The sequence below is a fragment of the Hoplias malabaricus genome, chromosome 8, assembly GCF_029633855.1.
Source record: "Hoplias malabaricus isolate fHopMal1 chromosome 8, fHopMal1.hap1, whole genome shotgun sequence".
NCBI classification, from domain to species: domain Eukaryota; kingdom Metazoa; phylum Chordata; class Actinopteri; order Characiformes; family Erythrinidae; genus Hoplias; species Hoplias malabaricus.
The window spans coordinates 33778261-33799761 of NC_089807.1; the positions used below are offsets into that span (position 1 = coordinate 33778261).

General features: G+C 38.2%; 1 protein-coding gene across 3 annotated transcripts in view; it reads left to right on the forward strand.

The window, feature by feature from the left end:
- The window catches only part of LOC136705393 (kinase non-catalytic C-lobe domain-containing protein 1), a 62252-nt gene that overhangs the window by 21291 nt on the left and 19460 nt on the right, over positions 1 to 21501 (forward strand). For 2 of the 3 annotated variants that reach the window (XM_066678924.1, XM_066678926.1), the window contains exons 5-20: positions 147 to 264; positions 3275 to 3984; positions 4100 to 4214; positions 5755 to 5826; positions 7122 to 7183; positions 8612 to 8770; positions 8944 to 9021; positions 10571 to 10652; positions 11672 to 11840; positions 14083 to 14696; positions 15252 to 15390; positions 16865 to 17205; positions 19563 to 19897; positions 20102 to 20134; positions 20748 to 20841; positions 21284 to 21381. In XM_066678924.1, the coding sequence (XP_066535021.1) occupies positions 147 to 264; positions 3275 to 3984; positions 4100 to 4214; positions 5755 to 5826; positions 7122 to 7183; positions 8612 to 8770; positions 8944 to 9021; positions 10571 to 10652; positions 11672 to 11840; positions 14083 to 14696; positions 15252 to 15390; positions 16865 to 17205; positions 19563 to 19897; positions 20102 to 20134; positions 20748 to 20841; positions 21284 to 21381 (3219 nt within the window). The remainder of the gene's footprint in view (positions 1 to 146; positions 265 to 3274; positions 3985 to 4099; positions 4215 to 5754; positions 5827 to 7121; positions 7184 to 8611; positions 8771 to 8943; positions 9022 to 10570; positions 10653 to 11671; positions 11841 to 14082; positions 14697 to 15251; positions 15391 to 16864; positions 17206 to 19562; positions 19898 to 20101; positions 20135 to 20747; positions 20842 to 21283; positions 21382 to 21501) is intronic. The other variant, XM_066678925.1, reaches the window with a different exon arrangement.

The window sequence follows — 21501 nt, forward strand, 5'->3', positions numbered from 1 at the left end:
ACACATACTTTTATTAAGAATCAGGGAACTATAATACTTTAAAATAAAGTGGTATTCATTTAATTACAAAAAAATAGATGATATATTGCTTCTATTAAATAACATGGAGACATTCTGTTGATCTGTCTCATTGTTTCCCAAAACAGGACATTCTCTCTCAGGCAGAAAGCAAACTCCCAGGCGCTTCATCCTTGGCACTGTGTCGAAAGCTCTCTGCCATTGGAAGGAGAGTGCTCTCCATAGAATCAGTTGGAACATTTCAAGGTTTTAGTATCCTTTTCTTTCAGATTCTAAGCATTACCTAAGCATGATTTTTAAAGTTAATGGGAAATATCTACTTCTGCTGCGTAGTTAACCTTTCTCTGTTTGTGATGTCTCAATTGATATGTTAAGTTTTTTAGATATTTAAAGGTATGAGGTAGTGCTGGTCGATATGAGCGCAAATCAATATCACAATTAATTGTTCATTTTACCACGATTACAAGGCATGTACTGTAAATATGCTCCAGTATTAAATATGGGATATTTTTTCTAATGTTGCTGGGAGCTTGTTCCTCTTTTTGTTTTCTGAGCACTCTTTATATTTGGCGTGAGATTGTGCTTTGGTCGCTGAAACTCAGTGTTTACATTTGACTTCTTTTTGTTCAGTGTCGTCTTGATTATAGTTAAAACAAACACGTCCAAACCACAGACATTTTACAGAGTTTTATTTTGGTACAAGCTGCTGAAGTCACTTGGTTGGCCTCGGTGTTTAGGTTGCTTTCATGTGGCAGATAGGGGCAGAATCACATGATTTCAGCTTGGTAGTGTGGTTTTAAATGGAGGGTACATAAACACACAGTGGGGACATAACAGAATAAAAATAATCGATATAGGTTATGTCTTTTTAGAGTTAAAAATTAATATATTTATGCAGTGTAGGCGTTGTGCCTGATATTCCTTGCTTATGATAACATTTTTGGCAAAGGTACAATCACTGTAAAGCAGGGTTTTTAAAACCTTGTGTCATGACTCTTGAATGGGTCGCGAGCCAAAAGAAATGGGTCACAGAATATAATAATTAAATAACTACATTTTAAAACCGACACATATACACAAAATAAACATGTACACGAACACCCCGTTGTGCAAGCTTTACATTCTGCTGCAATCCTAACTGTGTAGTTAGCGCAGCTGCTGCTGATCTAAGTTTAAGGATGAATTCCATTTCTTATATTTACCCCTACGTCTTGTTTTCGAGTGTCGTCCTTGGAATGGATTTACAGGGAGTATTTCCCAGCATCGTTCCCAGGCTATTAGTGGTGCTTGCACTAGTCTGCAGCAGTGAGGAAGTGTTCAACAATCCTCTATTATGACCCACTCCTAACTCTTCTGTGACATGAAAAGGATTTCAGTTTCTTATTGTGCAGCTTTTTTCAAACCTTACAGTTCCACCATAAAGGTTACAGTAACATCAGGCGTTAAACTGTAATTGATTCACCATTTAAGGTGGAAATGGAAATGAACTAGTTACCTACTGAGACATCAGCACTTTAGTAATGCTGGTAATATTTTACAATAATAGTACATTAATTTACGGCACTTAAGACAGTAATAAACCTTAATAACATGTAAGGTGATGTCACAATTAATCATTAAGTAATGATAATAAACAAGAACTAACTTTATCATATTATAAAATCCTACAATAAGCTAATTCTTTTTTCTGTAATTAATTATTAATTGTGACTGTTCTGTATTATTGCTTAATACTGCCTTAAGTATCGTTAACTAACATGACTTTACTGTAAAGAGTTACTGTGATGTTTTGTGTTTGCTATGAAGAAATAATGCATAATGCATAAAGTGTCATAATGCATTTACACATAGTACATGGAAACTACACTAATACATTAAAACAAGATAAGAGTTATACTTTTTAAGGGTGAAAATACTGACATCTGTGAGACCTAGTCCCCTCCTACTCCTAGTCAAAACGGGGAAATGGGATTTAACCTACAAACCGGATTCCAAAAAAGTTGGGACACTAAACAAATTGTGAATAAAAACTGAATGCAATGATGTGGAGATGGTAAATGTCAATGTTTTATTCGTAATAGAACATAGATGACAGATCAAAAGTAAATGTAACATTTTAAAGGAAAAATATGTTGATTCAAAATTTCACAGTGTCAACAAATCCCAAAAAAGTTGGGACAAGTAGCAATAAGTGGCTGGAAAAAGGAAATTGAGCATTTAACGAACAGCTGGAAGACCAATTAACACTAATTAGGTCAATTGACAACATGATTGGGTTTAAAAGAGCTTCTCAGAGTGTCAGTGTCTCTCTGAAGCCAAGATGGTAAGAGGATCACCAATTCCACCATTGTTGCGCAGAAAGATAGTGCAGCAATATGAGAATGGTGTTACCCAGCGTAAAATAGCAAAGACTTTTAAGTTATCATCATCAACCGTGCATAACATCATCAAAAGATTCAGAGAATCTGAAACAATTGCTGTGTGTAAGGGTCAAGGCCGTAAAACTCTACTGGATGCTCGTGATCTCCGGGCCCTTAAACATCACTGCACCTCAAACAGGAATGCCACTGTCAAGGAAATAACAGAATGGGCTCAGGAATACTTCCAGAAAGCCTTGTCAGTGAACACAATTCACCGTGCCATCCGCCGTTGCTAGCTGAAACTCTACAGTCCAAAGAGGAAGCCATTTCGAAACAAGCTTCACAAGCTCAGACGTTTGCACTGGGCCAGGGGTCTTTTAAAATGAAGTGTATTTCTAAACTTGAGAAACTGGTCTCCTCTGTCCCCAGACTCTGTTGAGTGTTGTAAGAAGAAGGGTGGATGCCACACAGTGGTAAAAAATGCCCTTGTCCCAACTTTTTGGGATTTGTTGACACCATGAAATTTTGAAACAACATATTTTCCCCTTAAAATGATACATTCTCTCAGTTTAAACTTTTGATCTGTGATTTGTGTCCTATTCTGAATAAAATATTAGATGTTGGCACCTCCACATCATTGCATTCAGTTTTTATTCACAATTTGTTTAGTGTCCCAACTTTTTTGGAATCCGGTTTGTAATTCTGAATATTGTTAATAGTGATGTCAAAAAGGTAATAGGTCAAGATCAGTTATATTTCAGAGTTTGTGTTGCCTGTTTCACAATATATACATATAACAATGGCCAAAATGTGGGTCACATGAAAAGAGTTTGAGTACATCCCTGCTTAATGCATTGTCAATTTCAGCTCACTACTTTATTACTTTTAATTCACAGATGAATGGGAGAAAACCTATCATCAGTTTCTGAAATACAAAGGGCCTAGTTCAAGCTTGGCTGAGAATCACACAGTCGACCATGACCACATAAGCAAACGCTATTCATCTGATTCTTACGAGGAAGAGGAGCATCTGATTAAACCAAGAGGCAGAGTCTGTAATGGATCTTTCCGGTCTGGAAGTGTGGATGAGTATTCCAGTGGTTCAGCTTTACTCAGAGATGAAAGCTCTTTCTGCCAATCTCAGAACAGCTCCCCCATCCACAGAAGGAACCAAGAGAGGAGGTCAGGGAGAGCAAGGAATGCCCTTAATCGCTCTTGCTCTGTTCCAGACTCCAACAACCCTATCGTTTTCTCACCTCCTTCACATACAGACATGAGCATGATGGTGGCGGATTTATCAGAGATCGCAGAGAAAAGCATAAAGATGCACTGGGAGGACCATTTGTTGATAGGAACACCAAAGAAAACCACACATGATGCAGATTCAGAAAAGAAAATAGACGTTCTGGACCACTCTGTGGAATCTATAGATGTAGTTAGCCCTCCTGACATTAGCACTGACCTTGGCCCAGATGATACAGGTCAATGCACATCCACAGAGGAGCTCTCTGCAAGTGTAGAGGAGGAGACAGAGAGCAGCAATCTGTGCTACTTGAATCACATGACCAAAAGCATGCTGTGCCTCAACGAAGAATCTCAGGACGAGGTAATCTGCAGTTTGTATTAGAGACAAGAGGATTACCATCCTAGTAATCGTCAGGGTTTTTGTTTCATTTTGTTTCATGTCCTGATGTCATGACTGTGTTGGCTTTCATTTCCAGTGGATCTCGCTGCGAGAGTTGCTCTCACGCTGTAAACGGCCGCTGTCCGTGAATGAGCTCTGGGCTCTATGCTATACTTGCTTGTCCACACTGCAGACCTACATTGACTTTCCAGGTCAGTGTGCTACAGAAAAAAACATAAAATGGCTTTAATATTTTACAGTCTCACACTCCACTCCCATTAAATGGTAAAAAAAGATACACAAGAGATCCTTAAAATGTTTGTTGGTAATTGACAAAATGGAAAATTCTCATGGATATTATTAAGTTATTTTCTTGTTTTTCCCCAAATTCATAGATAGATAGATAGATAGATAGATAGATAGATAGATTGATACCAGAGGGAAATTCAAGACTGGGAAGGCTGCCACTTACGCCGTGCAGAGTAATTGCAAGTGTTATAAATAATAACACAGTGTTATAAATAATATTATCTATATTTTTCATTTTGATTTGTACAAGCCCATTTCCAAAATATTTGGGACAATTTATAAATTGTAATAAAAACAAGAGTCTGTGATTTGAAATTTCTCTTGAACATTAGCAAAGAATCAGTAACAAACCCATCACAATCCTAGCTCTGCTATGGAAATGCTCACTCTGGAAAAATCTGAATGTATCCAACAACCCTTATGCATCTTTTATGCAGTGATAGAAAAATGGTACTGTACAGAAAGCTCTGGTTCTATAGATTAGTGAATTTCTTTCTGGCCATTGTAAATATACATTGATTGAAATATTTCTTTCAGCAGATTTATCATGTTTAGAAGCCATTGCCTCATCTTTGAATGGACTCCTAGTAAAACACTAATTTCTGGAGGGTTACGGAGTCTGTTAGACCTAAATCTGAGAGGGACTCAGAGCTGTTAATATGACTGAGCATTGTAACCAATGACAAAATGTCTGACACCTCCAAGAACTTTGATATAAACAGCTCTAATATTTAGTTCAGTAAACTCTAAAAAAAAAAAAAAAAAAAAAGGTACAGTAGAGGTACATTATTGATCACTAAAGGTATTGAATGTAACCTTGAGGGTACCACCACATGGACAGCAAAAGGTACCAACACAGTGACAGTTTTTCTGGCAGTGTACCAGATAATCAAATTAAATGGCATCCATAAATTTTTATTAATTCATACATTTTTCAGATATTATCATTTGATAGCCTTAGGTCTGCTTTTTATTTTAAGAAGAGTTGCTGTGTCATAACTATGGCACATAGACCAGACCCTGTTTAAATGATGACAAAAAAGGCATTATTCACTTTTTATGGAACACTGGACACTGTCCAGGATGTGTTCCTGCCTTGTGGCCAGTGATTCCATGTAGACCCTGGACCCACTGCGGTCCTACTTAGAATGAAGCAGTTACAGAAATGAATGAATTAATGAATGAAAATGTTTGTTTCATTTGCTTTGAACTTTCCACCACTAATGTTAAAATCCTGTACATAGTCTAAACATGGGAAATACCAGTGGGAAGTATCAGTGATAAATTAATAATTGTAATCAGTTCATTCAAATTGTGACATTGATTTAAATGTTATCTCCAGTTTTGTTTTTTAGCCTAAAGGTTATAATTAGCTGTAATCAGATTGACTCTAATCTACAGTCATTTGTTTTATTTTTTGTTACTCTTTTTCTGTTTCTAAAGCGTACCTGTGCCTAGACTCTGTGTATGTGGGCTGCGAAGGAGAGGTGTTGTTTCTGAAGCCAAAAAACAGAGGTATTGCTGTTCACAACTTCTTTTTGTACTGAGGCACACCCAATATATAAAGTATAGACAAACTTATGAAAACACGATATATATGAAAAATAAAACTGTAAAAATAACCAAAATATGTAACCTAGTCTAATGTCAATGCATATTAGAGAGCTCAGTAATACAATACTGTAGAGCAATATTCATGAGGCTGCATTATAGTTACATAAACCCTTCATGACCACTGACATAACCATACATAAATATTGTTGCTGTCAAAAAAAACAACACGTATCTCTAACAGCAGTTATATACATGCACACCACAACCACAAAGGTATACACTGTGCTGCAAAACACAAAGGCACAATGCTCTATTAATCCTGTATTAATATTAATACTGCAAAAACCACAATATAGCCCCTGAATAAACCATAAAATCAATCATGAGGATTTAGTCATAAATCTTCATCTACCACACCACACCACACCTAATGTTCTCCCTGGCCAAAAAGTGAGGGTAGATGTGCCTATCTGACGAATCCTTCCTCTGTGACATGGCTCATATAGAGAGTATGCATTGATGGTGATTAGTTTCATAATATGTCCCCTTTTAATGTCATTGGCAATATTAATTTCTTCTATGCACTCTTCATGATAGAGAGTACATGACTGAAGGACACATCAACAAGTGTGTCTTCTCCAGTCAATGCGTGGAGTCTAAGAAAATATCTTGTCAAATCAAGGAAGGATTGGTCACTTAAGCACATCTACCTTCACTGATTGGTAATGAGGAATTATTGCCAGTGTTTGAGTCTTCTCCTTCATCAGTAGACACAAGACAGCACCCACAGGACGGTGTTGACTGGATGCTTTTGGTTAGTGGACTGTTCTCAGCCCAGCAGTGACACTGAGAGGTTTACAAACTTGAGCAGCTATGCTGGGTCTGATCCACTCGTACCAGCACAACACACATTAACATTACTACCACATCAGTGTCACTGCAGCACTGAGGATGATCTACCACCTGTATCATACATGCTCTGAAGGCTGGGTGAAATGGGGATGAAAAAGTATGCAGAGAAACAGATGGGCTACAGTCTGTAATTGTAGAACCACAAAGGGCTACTGTATGGTCAGTGGAGCTGATAACATGGACAGTGAGTAGATACAAAGTGATACGTGATCATTCAGTGTATATGAGAAGTCCATAATGATAAGGAAAAAACTTTTACTAAAATTAATCCTATTTATTTATTTATTTATTTATTTATTTCTCCCTGATACATTGCTAGCGCTTGTTCTTGTCATTCTCCTTAGGATCCTTTGATGCCTTTTATATAGCTCCTGAATTCCAGGAACATGGTATTGTAACAGAAAAGGTTAGTTCTATTTCTTTCCTACTAACCGCCACAGGTGGAGCGAAGCACAGATTGAGATCTTACATCAACAAAGTCACATGTGTGATCAAGCCAGTAATATGAATACATTGGAAGTGACATGTAAGATCTTCTCGCAACAACACATGCGAACAGCTTTGATTGCTCATGCGCAGCTTAGCAGTGCAGTTGCAGCTCAGTAGTTTGCTTGCAGTTACCAGCGTTGTTTAGTTACGTGTCCACTTGTGCTGCTGTTGGGCTTCACAGAGTAGCCTCCACATTAGTATTTCATGATTTGTTAACATGAATTTTGTCATTATATTGGACAGTTCTACTGCTCTAGAAGCAGTGTCAAGCAGGACTCATTCTGACTTGAGGCAATAAGTCTGTGAAACTGCAGTAGGACCACAAAAAGGCTAAGATGTTTTCTTAACATGTAAGGTAGATATTTTAGCAGCATGTGGAATTACTATTTTACGGACACTCGTCCAAAAAAGAAGCCTTTCAGAAGCTGCTCATTTGACTTACTTGTCTATCTTTCCAGTGGTGAGTGTGTTCTGCCGGTTCTCAGTCACATCCATTTGAACTAAAAAAGGTTTAAAGAAGCTTTTTGAAGATTGTTAAAATAAATGTCTCTAAATTTGAAAGTTATAAGTGCATCTAAAGAATCCTTTCTAGAGCCTCTATCTAATGCTAAAATGCTAAACATGCCAGTTTTACTTAATTAATGAATTTATGTTTTTGGTCCAATTGTGAATTTTTTTATGTAGTTCAGTCTGACTAGGTAAGTGTTATGACTTTGTTGGTATTACACTGTGCTTTGTACCTCTTCCCTTGGTCAGTAGGAATTAAATAGAATGCTAGTTAGAAATGTAACTGCTTCTATCACATCTGTGTGATAAGAGTCGCTCCATATTTTCAGGACATACTGGCTATGACACACTTTGTGTTGCTCTGTGGTTTTGTTGGTATAAGGGGTACCGACTGTGCTTTGCACCACTAGAGGCCTTTAAAGAACTGCTAGAACATAATGAGTAGTGTTGAAGTTCAAATGGTCTGTTTCAGCAAAAATATATAAGGGTCATTGTATTTTGTTTTAATTTTTATTTTTGTTTTATAATAATTTTAAATGATTTGTAAATCTGTATTTTATAATTGTCATTCTTTAGTTGTTTAATCTTTTATAATTATTTTTATTCCCTTTCTTAATCATGACATTATTTGAGTTACATTGTTTACCCTTTCATATTTTATAATTTCTGTAATTCTGTTAATTTCTGTAAAGCCCTTTAAGCCTCATTCATGTGTGAAAAGTGTTATACAGAGAAATGCAATTATTATTACTATTATTAACCGTGACCCTAAAATGGATTAAGCAGCAAAGAAGATGATTTAATTATTATTATTATTATTATTGTTGTTTTTTTCTAGGCCTGTATATATGGAGTGGCAGCTATTCTGTGGGCCACAGCTAAGTTTCACTTGTCCGCAAATCAGAAGCTAGCTATGCCAAGAAGGCTCAAGAGGCTTCTGCTTGAAATGGCCAAAAGAACTCCAATTGAAAGGCCTTCGATTGCTGTTGTAAAAAAGGTGATAAAGCTTGTTTTTACATTAAATTCTGAAAAATTACAGTAATCAAGTAATCAAGTACCAAGTCACATTGCGCATATTGAAAATCATTACATTATCTTTGATAATTAATCTGGCCTACAGAAATGTAAGAGTAACTGTGTTTTAATTACTTCTAATCCTGGTCATTTCAGACATGTCGTGATTACTTGTCCCGTCAGGAGACCAGTGCAGAGGCCGTATGGACGCAGCTAATCAACAGTGTTCGTAAGGTACATTTTCATTGTTTAAACACATTTTCTCTGGATCTCAAATTTGAGAGGTGACCTATCAAATACCGTGAACAAGGACAAATGATAGCTTTTCGACTAACTCCCAAGACCCTACCTAATACATTGCTAAAATAAACTTCCAACTAAGCCTCTAATTGTAAGTCCTAGACAAGGTGGATTATAAAGTTTCTCTGTTTTTTTTTATATTTTTAAATGAACCACAGCACATCAGTGGGTAGTTTTGCTCTATTCCATTAACACTTAACTGTTGCCAATTTTGAGCTTTCACCAAACTGGTTAAATTTCATCAGCGGAGAAATGCTACCAGAGACCTTGCTGCCCTCTACTGCATTTGTTATGCCACTCACTTCATATCTGTAGCAAGCAACATAACTCTTTTTTGGAAAGTGGAACAACTGTCGTTTTGAGAGTGCTGCAGGAGTTTTTAAAATCTGTGTCCAATCACTGTCCACTCTGTTAGACACACCTAACTTGTTGGTCCACTTTGCAGATATAAAGATAGAGACAGTAGCCCATCTGTTACCGTACCGTTTGTATTGGTCGTCCTACACGTCTACATTAGTGGACGCTGAGCGATGCCCCCAGGACGCTGTTGGTTTTTGGTTGGTGGATATTCCAAGTCCAACAGTAACAATGAGGGGTTAAAAAAACTCCAGCAGCCCAGCCGTGTCTGTTCCACTTGTACCAGTAGAACGAACGCAAACACACACCACAGCATCAGTCACTGCAGTGCTGAGAAGGATCTACCATGAGAATACCATACCTGCTCTGTGGTGGTCCTGTGGGGCCTGACCATTGAAGGGGAGGGTGAAAAGGGGCAAACAATGTATACAGAACAACACTTTGTAATTGTAGAACTACAAAGTACTTTTGTGTGGTCAGTGGAGCTGAGAGAATGGACAGTGAGTGTACAAACAAGGAGATTGTCATAATGTTTTATCAATTTAACAAAATTTAATAAAGTTGAGAGTGAAGACTGATAGATTGGATAGAAATGCATTCCACATGAGTCAATTCAGTCCACGCCACAGAGAAACATGCTTTTGTAATTTACTCTCTGTTTCTATCATAATTTGAACTGTTATGCTAGGTGTATATTTCTGTATTACATGTTCTTTATGGGCGGCACGGTGGCGCAGCAGATAGTGTCGCAGTCACACAGCTCCAGGGACCTGGAGGTTGTGGGTTTGATTCCCGCTCCGGGTGATTGCCTGTGAGGAGTTGGTGTGTTCTCGCGGTGTCCGTGTGGGTTTCCGGGTGCTCCGGTTTCCTCCCACAGTCCAAAAACACACTTTGGTAGGTGGATTGGTGACTCAAAAAGTGTCCGTAGGTGTGTGTGTCTGTGTTGCCCTGTGAAGGACTGGCGCCCCCTCCAGGGTGTATTCCAGCCTTGCGTCCAGTGATTCCAGGTAGGCTCTGGACCCACCGCGACCCTGAACTGGATAAGTGGTTACAGATAATGATGTTCTTTATTTTAACTGTATTAAGTTAGTGTACAAACTTAATTGGCTATGTTCTGTAATTTTAGGAGTCCAGCATGATTACAGATGAAGACAGTGTTCCAAGTTTGGACTCATTCACAAACGCTTCTTCGCCAGAGAGGAAAACTGGTAGGCTTATTAAACCTTAGAACAGTGATTCCCAAAGTGGGGGGCCTGGGGCTATTGCAGGGGCAATGTTAGCTACGCACGTTTGAGCACTGCTAGCAAATAATGAACGAGTTTGTGAGAGCTAATTGTGCAGCAGATGATGTGTTTTCTCAAGCCACAACTTCCAAAGGGAAAAAAAAAGAAAATATGATGAGGCATATCTCAAAGCAAGCTCATACCAGTCACTGAACAGAGCAAATGTGTAGGTTTTAGGCTTTTTCTCTCAGGGACCTGTTATATAATTAATTTATTGCGCATGGATTCAGTTAGGAGCAAATATTTTTAACAATGAGTGTTAAGCACAGTCACTTTATTTTTGTTTTTTTTCTATAAATATTTGCAGTTTTTTATGAGTGTATAAAAAATTCCAGTGGAGCTTGGAAGAAAAAATATGTACATGTGTCAATATGGTTGTGTGGGGAGTTGAAAGGGGGGCCTGAAAATATTCTCATCTACAAAACAGGGGCATATCAGAAAATGTTTGGGAAGCACTGTCTAAGAAAATAATAAATATTTGCAGAAATAATGCAAAATTAAATTAAAAATTCCATCTGTATCAACAGGGTCAGTTTTGCACTTCTATAGTTTTCTTTATATTTCATTGTCATAAGATGACAGACATTTCAGTAATTTAAACAGCGGTTCCCAATGAACGTGCCATGCCTCCTGTAAGGTGGAGGGGATGGGGTACAATGAGTTATTGCTGTGGGGCTCAGCAAGGCAAATGAATAAGGCATGTTTGAGCATTGTTAGCATTGTATGTCTGAGTGGGGGGATCGAAAATATACCTGTCTACAAAAAGGGGGCACTGCAGGAAAAGTTTGGGGACCAATACCTTAAAACATATTTTTACTTCTTTATGCAGAACAGGACTAGGCATAAAAAATAAGTCATTAAATCATAATAAAGCAGGTCAGTATTCACATTTATATTTACAGTTATAATGTACCATAGTAACATATTTGTCCTTGTGTTGTCAGGTTTCATTCCTTTGGCTACGAATATTAGAATGGACCCTGTAGCTGGCCCTGTGCCCCAGAACCACCCAATCTCAATGAGCCGGTTGCCAAAAGCCTTCACTTCTTCTGCCACTCACTTTACCCCTATAATACTGGCTCAGGAGGAGTACTCTGTCACTGATCCTGAGAGGTGACCTGCAAGACTGAGTGATTGTTTTGAGGGATTACTTTATAAATTAATAAATAATGTATACCAGGGCATTCTTAAAATATATATTTTCATTTACACAAATAATTGAATAAACTTGATATTTTTTAAATTGTTAAATCTCTTCAAATTTGCGTGATGAAAGAGTATGTGTGAATTTTTCATATTGGTCATGCCTGCAGTAAAAACACAAAGTGTGTTATATTTTTTGCTCCATTGTATTATTATATACACTGAACGATCACTGGATTAGGAACATCTACCTTGCACCTACACTCATTGTTCATTTTATCAGCTCCACTGACCATTCAAGTGCTCCTCATAGTTCTACCATTACAGACTGTAGTCCATCTGTTTCTCTGCATAGTTTCTCATCCCCATTTCACCCTGCTCTTCAGTGGTCAGGATCTCCACAGACCAGATATGGTTTGGGTGGTGGATCACCTTTTACCTTGTTGGTCCACTGTGTAGATGTAAAGTCAGAGACAATAGCTACATCTGTTGCTGCAGTTGTTGTTGGTCGTCCCTTAGTCCTTCATCAGTGGACACAAGATGCCACCCACAGGATGCTGTTGACTGGGTATTTTTGGTAGGTGGACTATTCTCAGTCCAACAGACCCAGAGGGCTTTAAAAACTCAAGAGGCCCTGCTGTGTCTGATTAACTCGTACCAGAACAACACACACACCACCATATCAGTGTCACTGCAGTACTGAGAATGATCCACCAACCAAATCATTACTGCACTATGGTGGCCCTGTTTGGGTTTTGACCATTGACGAGCAGGGTGAAATGGGCATGAGAAAGTATGCAGAGAAACAGATGGATTACAGTTTGTAATTGCAGAAATACAAGGGTCTCATCTATGGTCAGTGGAGCTCATAAAATGGACACTGAGTGTAGACACAAATAGGTGTTCCTAATCCAGTGACTGTCCAGTTTATTTTCTTGAGACTCTGTAGCTTATCTTTATTCAGGTGTTTTAAAATTTGTATTTTAAAAATTGGATTAAAAAATAAACATCTTTGAATAACTGTCTAAATCAGTGGTTCTCAAACTGTGGTACATGAAGCAGCAAGTTGTGGTGTGACCTTGAAATAATTACTACTTGACTAAAGAATTCATTATTAACTGAAAATCTGAAACTGAAAAATGTTTATGTGTAAGCTACATAATACTTTGGGGCGGCACGGTGGTGCAGCAAGTAGTGTCGCAGTCACACAGCTCCAGGGACCTAGAGGTTGTGGTTTCAAGTCCTGCTCCAGGTGACTGTCTGTGAGGAGTTGGTGTGTTCTTCTGGGTGCTCCGGTTTCCTCTCACAGTCCAAAAACATATGTTGGTAGATGGATTGGCGACTCAAAAGTGTCCGTAGGTGTGAGTGAGTGTGTGTGTTGCCCTGTGTAGGACTGGCGCCCCCTCCAGGGTGTATTCCTGCCTTGTGCCCAATGATTCCAGGTAGGCTCTGGACCCACCGCGACCCTGAACTGGATAAGCGCTTACAGATAATTTTTCACAGTTTTCAGAATTAAGCTTTAATTTAAATCTTTATGCAAAAAAACAAAAAACCTCACAACATAGTTTACGAATAAACGGTAGTTCAGTAGTCTGTAAGAGAAGGGCTGAGCAGCGTTCCCATGCCTTTGTTTTTCCAGGAAGGGAATGCAATCTCCCAGTATTTTGCAAGATCCATATAAAGAAAGCCCAGTTTCAGCTTCTTACTGAACGTAAAGCAAAGGCCAGTGACAATTAGGACTTTATTGCAAAAAGTGGAAATGAGAAAAACAAATCGAGGCCAACATAGTGAAATACTCCTAAGCCCAAAAGAACTAAATCTAGAGGCATAAACAGAGAGAATACTTAACTGAAGGAAAACGATGTGGCGATCTTTGCATCTTTAGAATCCTAAACACTGTTTAACAGCGCTGTGCCTCCTTCACCTACTGATACAAGTGCTGAGAGCTGCTCATGCTTATTTCCTTAGAATTATATAGGTTCTTGTATATGTATATTTGCGTTTAAAACATACAGTGTAAGCCTAATTATTTGTAATGCCAAGACATTCATAGGATTGATAGGTGGTACTTGGGAGCTTTGATTTGACAATAAGTGGTACTTGGTCTAAAAAGTTTGAGAACCACTGGTCTAAATAATCACTAGAGTACTCAAGTACTAATAATCATGGCAACCTTAAATTGCTTTACTCTTGTCTGCCTTCTGTCTGAAAGCATCACCAGTGAAAATGAAATTACCAGTGAGGACATAGCTTTGGAAACACCTCTCCCTGAGGAGTTATTGGAGCAGAAAGAACACAACCAAGAGAAAGAGGATAGAACTCTTCCAATACCAGACTACTGCTCTACTGTTCAGTCATCTGGACTTTACCCTACACATCAGAGAGACAGTGGAGAAACAAACAACCATTCTGTTCCAAATGGCTCCATTTTATCAAGCACTACTGCTACTGGTGTTTACAACAACTACCTACTCCAGCAGGACCCTCAGACAGGACGCTTGACCCTGTTCCCTGTCCAGATAGCTGTTTCTCATCCAATCACGGGCCTGGACCATAACGTGTCTCTTGATGCAGGTTCAGAGACGGACATAAACGAGGAGTGTGTCACCCAGAATGGGGAATCTGAACACCATGTCACATCCTCTTGCTTCAGAAACAAAAGCGGGACCTTGCCATGTAACACGGCTTCCTCAGAGAGCACAGACGCCCATGGAACATGCCTCACAGGCGAAAGAAGCCTCATACTGCAGCAGATCATTAGCTTGATTAGAGAAGAGTTTGCCTTTGATGGCTATCTGGAGAATGGAGTGGAGGAGCTAGCCATGGGTAATTGATCCCTTTGATTTTCAGTAGCTTCTCTACTGTAAACAGCACATTAATACTGAGAACTGTCTATTTCAGAGTCTAATTTTCCAGACCTACTCCTCCTGGCAATAATTATGGAATCTCCACACTAAGAGAATGTTCGTCCCGCTTTTTTATTTCATAGCAAATAAAGAAATCACAGATAAGACACAAAAGATATTTTGTTTAATAGCTGAACAGTCTGCCTTTGTACGAAAGGAACATTAAAAAGGCGATGTTCTCCTGTGTTTTCTGTGAAAATGCATTGTATAAAACATAACGTTAGGCTTTTAGAAACTAGGTGTTATTCTTTAACATTTTGTACTGTGTATTCTTAATTAAATAACATCTACCCAGTTACTTAAAAGCATTAAGACCATACAATCAACAAATAGCTCTCAGCGGTGTAATTTGAGCTTTTGGAGTTCTTCTTATTGGATTTCGGATAATTGGGAAACAAAAGGCTGATAAGAGACTTCACTTTAATGTTTCCTTCGTGACTCTTGCTGCTTTAATTCTCATCCTTTGTATTTGTAGGAGAGTACATCCTTTCTTTGAAGAGCCTGCAATTTGAGACCTTTTGCAGCGCTATAGTGGAGAAGTTCAGCAATCTCCACTGGGACACAGACCTGCTGGGATTGCTACACTGCTTGGTGAACCACAGCCCCTCTTCCCTGTGAGTATCTCTCAAATCTGTATTCAGTGCTGTGTTCAGGCTGCAGGGAACCATGGCACTGCAAAATTTGCAAATCAGCTGCTTCAGGCATTTATCTATTAAAGGTAATATTGCATGGAAGATTATTATTTGGCTAAGAGACCATAAATTTAAAGCTATTATTTTATAAATTAAGTCTATGCATAGACTAAATATTGGGTTTGAAATATAATTAGACACACCTACAGATGTATGCCAGAGGGAAGTAGGACAGCACCCGGCGTCAGCAGGTTCAGTTTGTTTCGGAAGTGTTCTAAGCCTATGTCTAAAATGGTCATCGGCTTTGAATTTTAATGTGCTTCCAATGAGACATTGACAATAGATGCTTAAGAAACAACCCCACCCAACCTACCACGCACACCCCTACTCTACTCATCATCAGCATTCATAAAAAGCAGCATTTCAAAAAGCCCTTCCACACGCTGATCCGTCCCTATGGTAACAACCCGTTGGGAAGGGCCCGGCTTGTAGGGCTCTCAAGGAGACCCTTGGGCTTCTTCCAGTGGCCGCTTGGAGAGACTAAGGGGGCCCTTGGTGGAGCCAGATGTGTACACATAAGGGAGAAAGTCATACACACGGTGCCAATGCTCCAACACCTCGTTTCAGAAAGTGGCTCTTGCATGTGAATCAGGAGGGGTCACATGAGTCAAGGAGAGATGCAAGGAGGCTGTGTAGCTGTGGAGTTCAGAGCGTCACAATAAGCTCTTTCTCCAGAACGGATCACATGGCTCTCAAGCCCTTGTCTGTGCAGGGGGAGGGCTTGGATGACGGGCTGTAGGAGAGAGAGTCACTGCTCTGGACATGAGCTGCTTTTTCACAGCAGCTGCACACTGATGTCAATGGTTGGCCAGGTATTTAGGAAGGACTCCAAAAGGACTTGGTCTGGTAGGCTAGTTGGTGCTATTGATTGGACCCCTGTTGTTTTGCACTGTTTTGAAAGCTAATCGCTTTTTGTTGTTAGTGCTGGAGGCTGTAAATGTGAGTATTATTATTATTATTAGTTTAAACTTTATTCTGATGATTTAAAGATGCTCTTTAGGATTTTCTCTAATCCTAAACTTAAAAAAATATTGGTCCTAACATGGCTCCTAATAATATACTAATACTGCTGTCAATCAGCTTGCTTCATGGCAAAGCTTGTTGACAAGAGGGTGTCAAAACAAAGTGCAGTTTAGTTGTAGGTCTTTATTTGTTTTCTTATATTCTCACATGAACAATGTAATAATCTCTCTTTTCAGCCTCCATCATGGTGTTTGCCTGATGTTGCTTTTTCACAGTGCCTAGAACAAGCTGCTTTGACATTTCCATAGCTGTTTTCTTTTGTCAGCATTTTGACAAAATTCTCTCTTTGGAACATATAAGATTTACTTGTTTATCTCTTGATTGTTTCTTCATTTCTGGCTGTATTTTGTCTCGTTGTCTTTCTCTCTTTCAGCACGCCTAGTAAACAGCCCCCATCAAAGCTTGAGGAAAGGGCACTGACATCACTCCTGAATGCCAGAAGGCATGAGGCAGAAGAAGAGAGGGGACAACACATTCAGTTTGACCACAATGCAAACGTGTGCCATGCTGCCAGTTTAGGCCCTTCAGAGGAGAAAGGACTTACAGAAACCACTATAGAACATAAGCATAAAAAGCTAGAGGGCACACAAGGACACCGAAAGCCAGAAGAAGGAGGTGGAGAAGGAAATACCCTAGTCTTAGAGAGTAGAAACGCAGGGTTGTTGGACGGGACTCATCAGCTAATTCAAAACAAGCCTCGTCATGACAGCACAGGTAGGACTGGCCAACAGTGAGCGTTTATACATCCATTAGGATTTAAATAGGAAATCTTTCACATGGCCACTGAGTGGTCATTTAGTTGGACTGTGTTTGCATCAGAGAAATTTGGATTGTATGGGGAATATCCTGCTGCATGGACTGAAGTGTTTTCAGCACTGCCAGGCACATGCAGAGAGGGCTTGATGCTTCTGTCAGACTTAGAGTTGCTGGGGAACCAAGCACTCAAGAGAGTGAACTTGTTCTTTTTTTTTCATTGTTTACTTCGAATAGATAAAACACTCCTCTCACTGCAAACATAGACAAACACCATCCCAAACTCTATCAATAGAAGATTAGTTACTGCTGTTGTTTGGTTAGATTACTTGTAGTATACAGTTTTTTTTTTTGTAAAAGACTGCATTAACATTTTGTAAAAATGGGTTTACTTTAAGCTATTTTTTCTGTTTGACGTATGTGATATTAAAAACCATGACAAAAGATTCTCTCCAGAAACCCAGGCAGAACAAAAATCTTTTTAAAGAAAAACCCATTTAAATAAAAAGTACGTTGTTTTGACAGAAATAATATTGATCGAAAGTCCTGAATTTTGATATCTTTCCATATTTCTACTCATTTATTTACATTGTAATATTGCACATGGTGCAAAAACTGCATAAACTCTCTCTATATATATGTAGTTTTTCGTGTTATGTAATAGTTATGTAATTTCTCCCCAGTTTAATCATTTCCCAAATTGCACACGATCAATCACCAAGCTAGAAGAGTGTAGGATAGCACAAGCTTCCTTCAAGCACATTGTCAGTGGACAGCTCAACATGCTTGGAAGAGAACACAAATCAATTAATTCCGGTATGCCAAATAACGCCTACATGAGTGATGTGGGAGAGGAAGGGCCTTTTTAAAAGCCCCAAGAGAGCTGTAGTCCTCTATTGGAGTCTTTACCATGGATGGATAAGTCATCACCAGGGATCGAACATTCAATCTCCAGATAAAAAGGCAGATGCTTAGATAGTCACGCCTTGTGTAAACTTTTGTATTTTATTTTAACAGCAAAAATAATATGTTGTTCTGAGAAGACATTATCAATAAGCCAACAATTCACATTCGATAGAAGAACTATGCATGAAAATCTATTTATTAATAGTAGCTTATTTAACACTTACTTGTTATAAGTGAGTTTACGAGTACTAGTACTAGGGCTGGACACCAATTCAATATCACTATAGCATGATGTCATGACATCAGAGCATGTGCAGCCCATGCTCCAACAATGTTTTGAATTTTCACTCGATTTGTGAACCGATTCATTCAATGAGTCGGCTCTACATTCAAACCATCGTGAAAGTTCCTCAAAGCGTCCAAATACCACAAAGAGCAAATAATTCACGAAATATTGGTGGATTTTTAGACCGTACGATGACTCGATTAGTTTCTTGAGCAATGGGGGCTGTTACAAGGTTGTTGCCCTGTTGTCCACCAACCCCCCGGTCACAAACAAGAACATGTGAACCGATTTTCTATGGGAAACCCTGCATTGCAGTCAGTTCATTACACTTTTAATTTTAAATTTGTTTTAGTAATAAAGTTGTTTTAATAATATTAGGACAAAACCGCGAGGTTGTTACATCAGGTGTCTTCTTTGTTCTTATCCGTTTTTCTGTAGTTTTTATTTTGTTCATAATGATATTTGAATTATATCGTATCAACCATTTCACGTTAAGAAATATATTGTGGTATAAATTTTGGCCATATTGTCCAGCCCTAAGGAATACACAAATAAACGGTTTAGAGTTCTCTTCAACATGCTTAGCAGCAGGGTTAGAGTAATATAATAATATACATTTTTCTTGTAATGACATCATTCAATGCACTATTTTATATATATATATATATATATATATATATATATATATATATATATATATATATATATATATTCCAACCACAATACATTTAAAATATAAAATTCATCAGCATGGATTACACATGTTAATGCTTGATGTAATCTGGGATAGCAAGGATGGTCACAAGCCTTTAAAGTTATGTTTACCATGTTTTTCTTTTACTGTTTACATTCTGCTTCTGAGATTTTAATGTGTTTTATTTATGAATGGAGCAGGATGTTGTGTAGTGTAATGAAAAGGTGTAGAAAGTTCTCTTGTCTGTAATGTTACTCATAAAACAAAGAAAACAACAAAAAAATGATAATCCCTGTTTATTTCTAATATATTTCCCTTTCAAATTGGATTCCCATTTCAGTTGTCACAGCATCACAGATATTAGTAAAATAATTGATAATTTCTAATGAATTGCTACCTCAGCTTTAATTATTCCATTATTGTATGTTTCAGAGGTGAGTGGATCTCATTTGAAGATGGAGGGCAGCAGTGCACCAGCAGAGGGAGCTGATGTGAATGTGACAGGGACGCTGTGCCAGAGCTGTGAACTGGAGGAGAGTGTAGAAAGCCAGCTCGCCCATGACTGGTCAGACACAGAAATGGACGACTCTGGCTCTTTCATCTCTGACAGGCCTCTGTCGTCCTGCTCGGGCCTTCATGGGCCCTCCTTCAGCCCAGCATGGGCCCTGGCACTGTATGGAGAGGACTGCTTCAGCCAGGAAGTTGTGGAATATGGTTGCAAACTGGGCAACCACAGTGACTCCCCAAGTCTGGAAGACAAATCACAGGTAGAGAATCACCACAGTTTTTCTGTCTAAAGAGTCTCAGCTGAGTGTTTTTATGTGTGTATTACTGTGTGTTTTTTGTTAATATGTTTCTTGAGTTAAATGTGATATGTTTGAATTTTGTGGAATTGTCTGACATTGTCTTCTGTCCTGAATTTGTCCTAATCTTTATTTTCAATGTTTGCTTAATGCTAACTGTTCTATAAGGAGCCACCTTTCTTAAACACAGAATTTAACCAGGTAGGTTTTATTTAATAAAACACAGCAAGCTAACTCCAGCATATGCGATTCCCTTCTTTCATTGTTGTTTTTATTTATATATTTTACTTTATTTATTTTATTATCTATGTGCAGTTTGATTTTACTAGATATTTTCTTGGTAACTGATAATTCAGACAGTGAGCATTTTTATTTATGATAGAATTTGATGGAGCTAGTTTACTTTGAGTGCTTTGATGATTACGGAGCAGAGTATAAATGGCTGACCGGTCAGACAGTAGGAACTCTACGGGAGAACAGAAGCTACAACTGAGCTCCATTACTTCAAAGCACTAGCCATTGATGCCTGTTACCATAGGGATGCAGTCACACCAGTGTCCAATAGAATCTCTGGGCTCGTGAACACTCTCAGACCTGTTCTCAAAGTTTTCTAGGAATATAAGAAAACTCTTGGCTGGAGGTAGTCTTTAGCTGCCCTTTTATTAGATTTCTTTGGTGGTGTAAATGTAAAACATGATTATTATGTCAGGATCACTTTGGATCTCTGAGTTTCATGTTTACCTCTGTATTCTTAGATTCAGTGTGGTAAGCCATATGGAATGAGATATTGTCTTTGATGTCATAACTCCTGCAGGAACTTCAACAACAGCTGATCATCGAGAGCAGAAATCTTAAGAAGACCAGAAATTTCTACCACAAGCTAATTCACCAAGAAAGAAAAAATAAAGGTGTAGTGTATATAAACATTTAATTAAATTCTCTTGTATTTGAAGTTTGAATAAGACTTGTCAGATTACATGATTATTTTCTAATAGGAAATAAGTTCATATTGAGATACTGAATATATTTAACCAGTTTTTGTACACATTATACACACATTTTACCTTTTAGTGGTGTAATTTAATAAAAATATTAATAAAATGTATATATATTTTTATTAGTCTATTAATTCAGCGCAGTAAATAAGTCTTTTAATACATAGATTTCTGCAAATTATAATTTTTTATTAGATAAAGTTTAATTGTCTTTTCTGAGAGGATATGTACTTATTTTCACTTTGATAACAAGCAAACAAAATATTTAACTTCATCACCTTAAATTTTGCTACTCTTTACTGACAAAAGCAACCAAAATTCCTATGTTTGCTGCTTGTGTCTTCTTCTGTTTTAGGCTCTGAGGTTAAGGGTATGCTGCCCAAAGTGAAAATGCAGTTTGAGGAATTGCAGACCAAAGTAGAATTCCTAGATTGTGTAAGAAAATATCTGCAGGTGTGTATGACTCAAAGTGTATATCCTTGTTTAATGTTCATCATGGTTTAAGACTCAATTGTTTATATTAATCCTAATTTAAAATGCTACTACAGTTATCTGGCTGGGTTAGGCAACTTG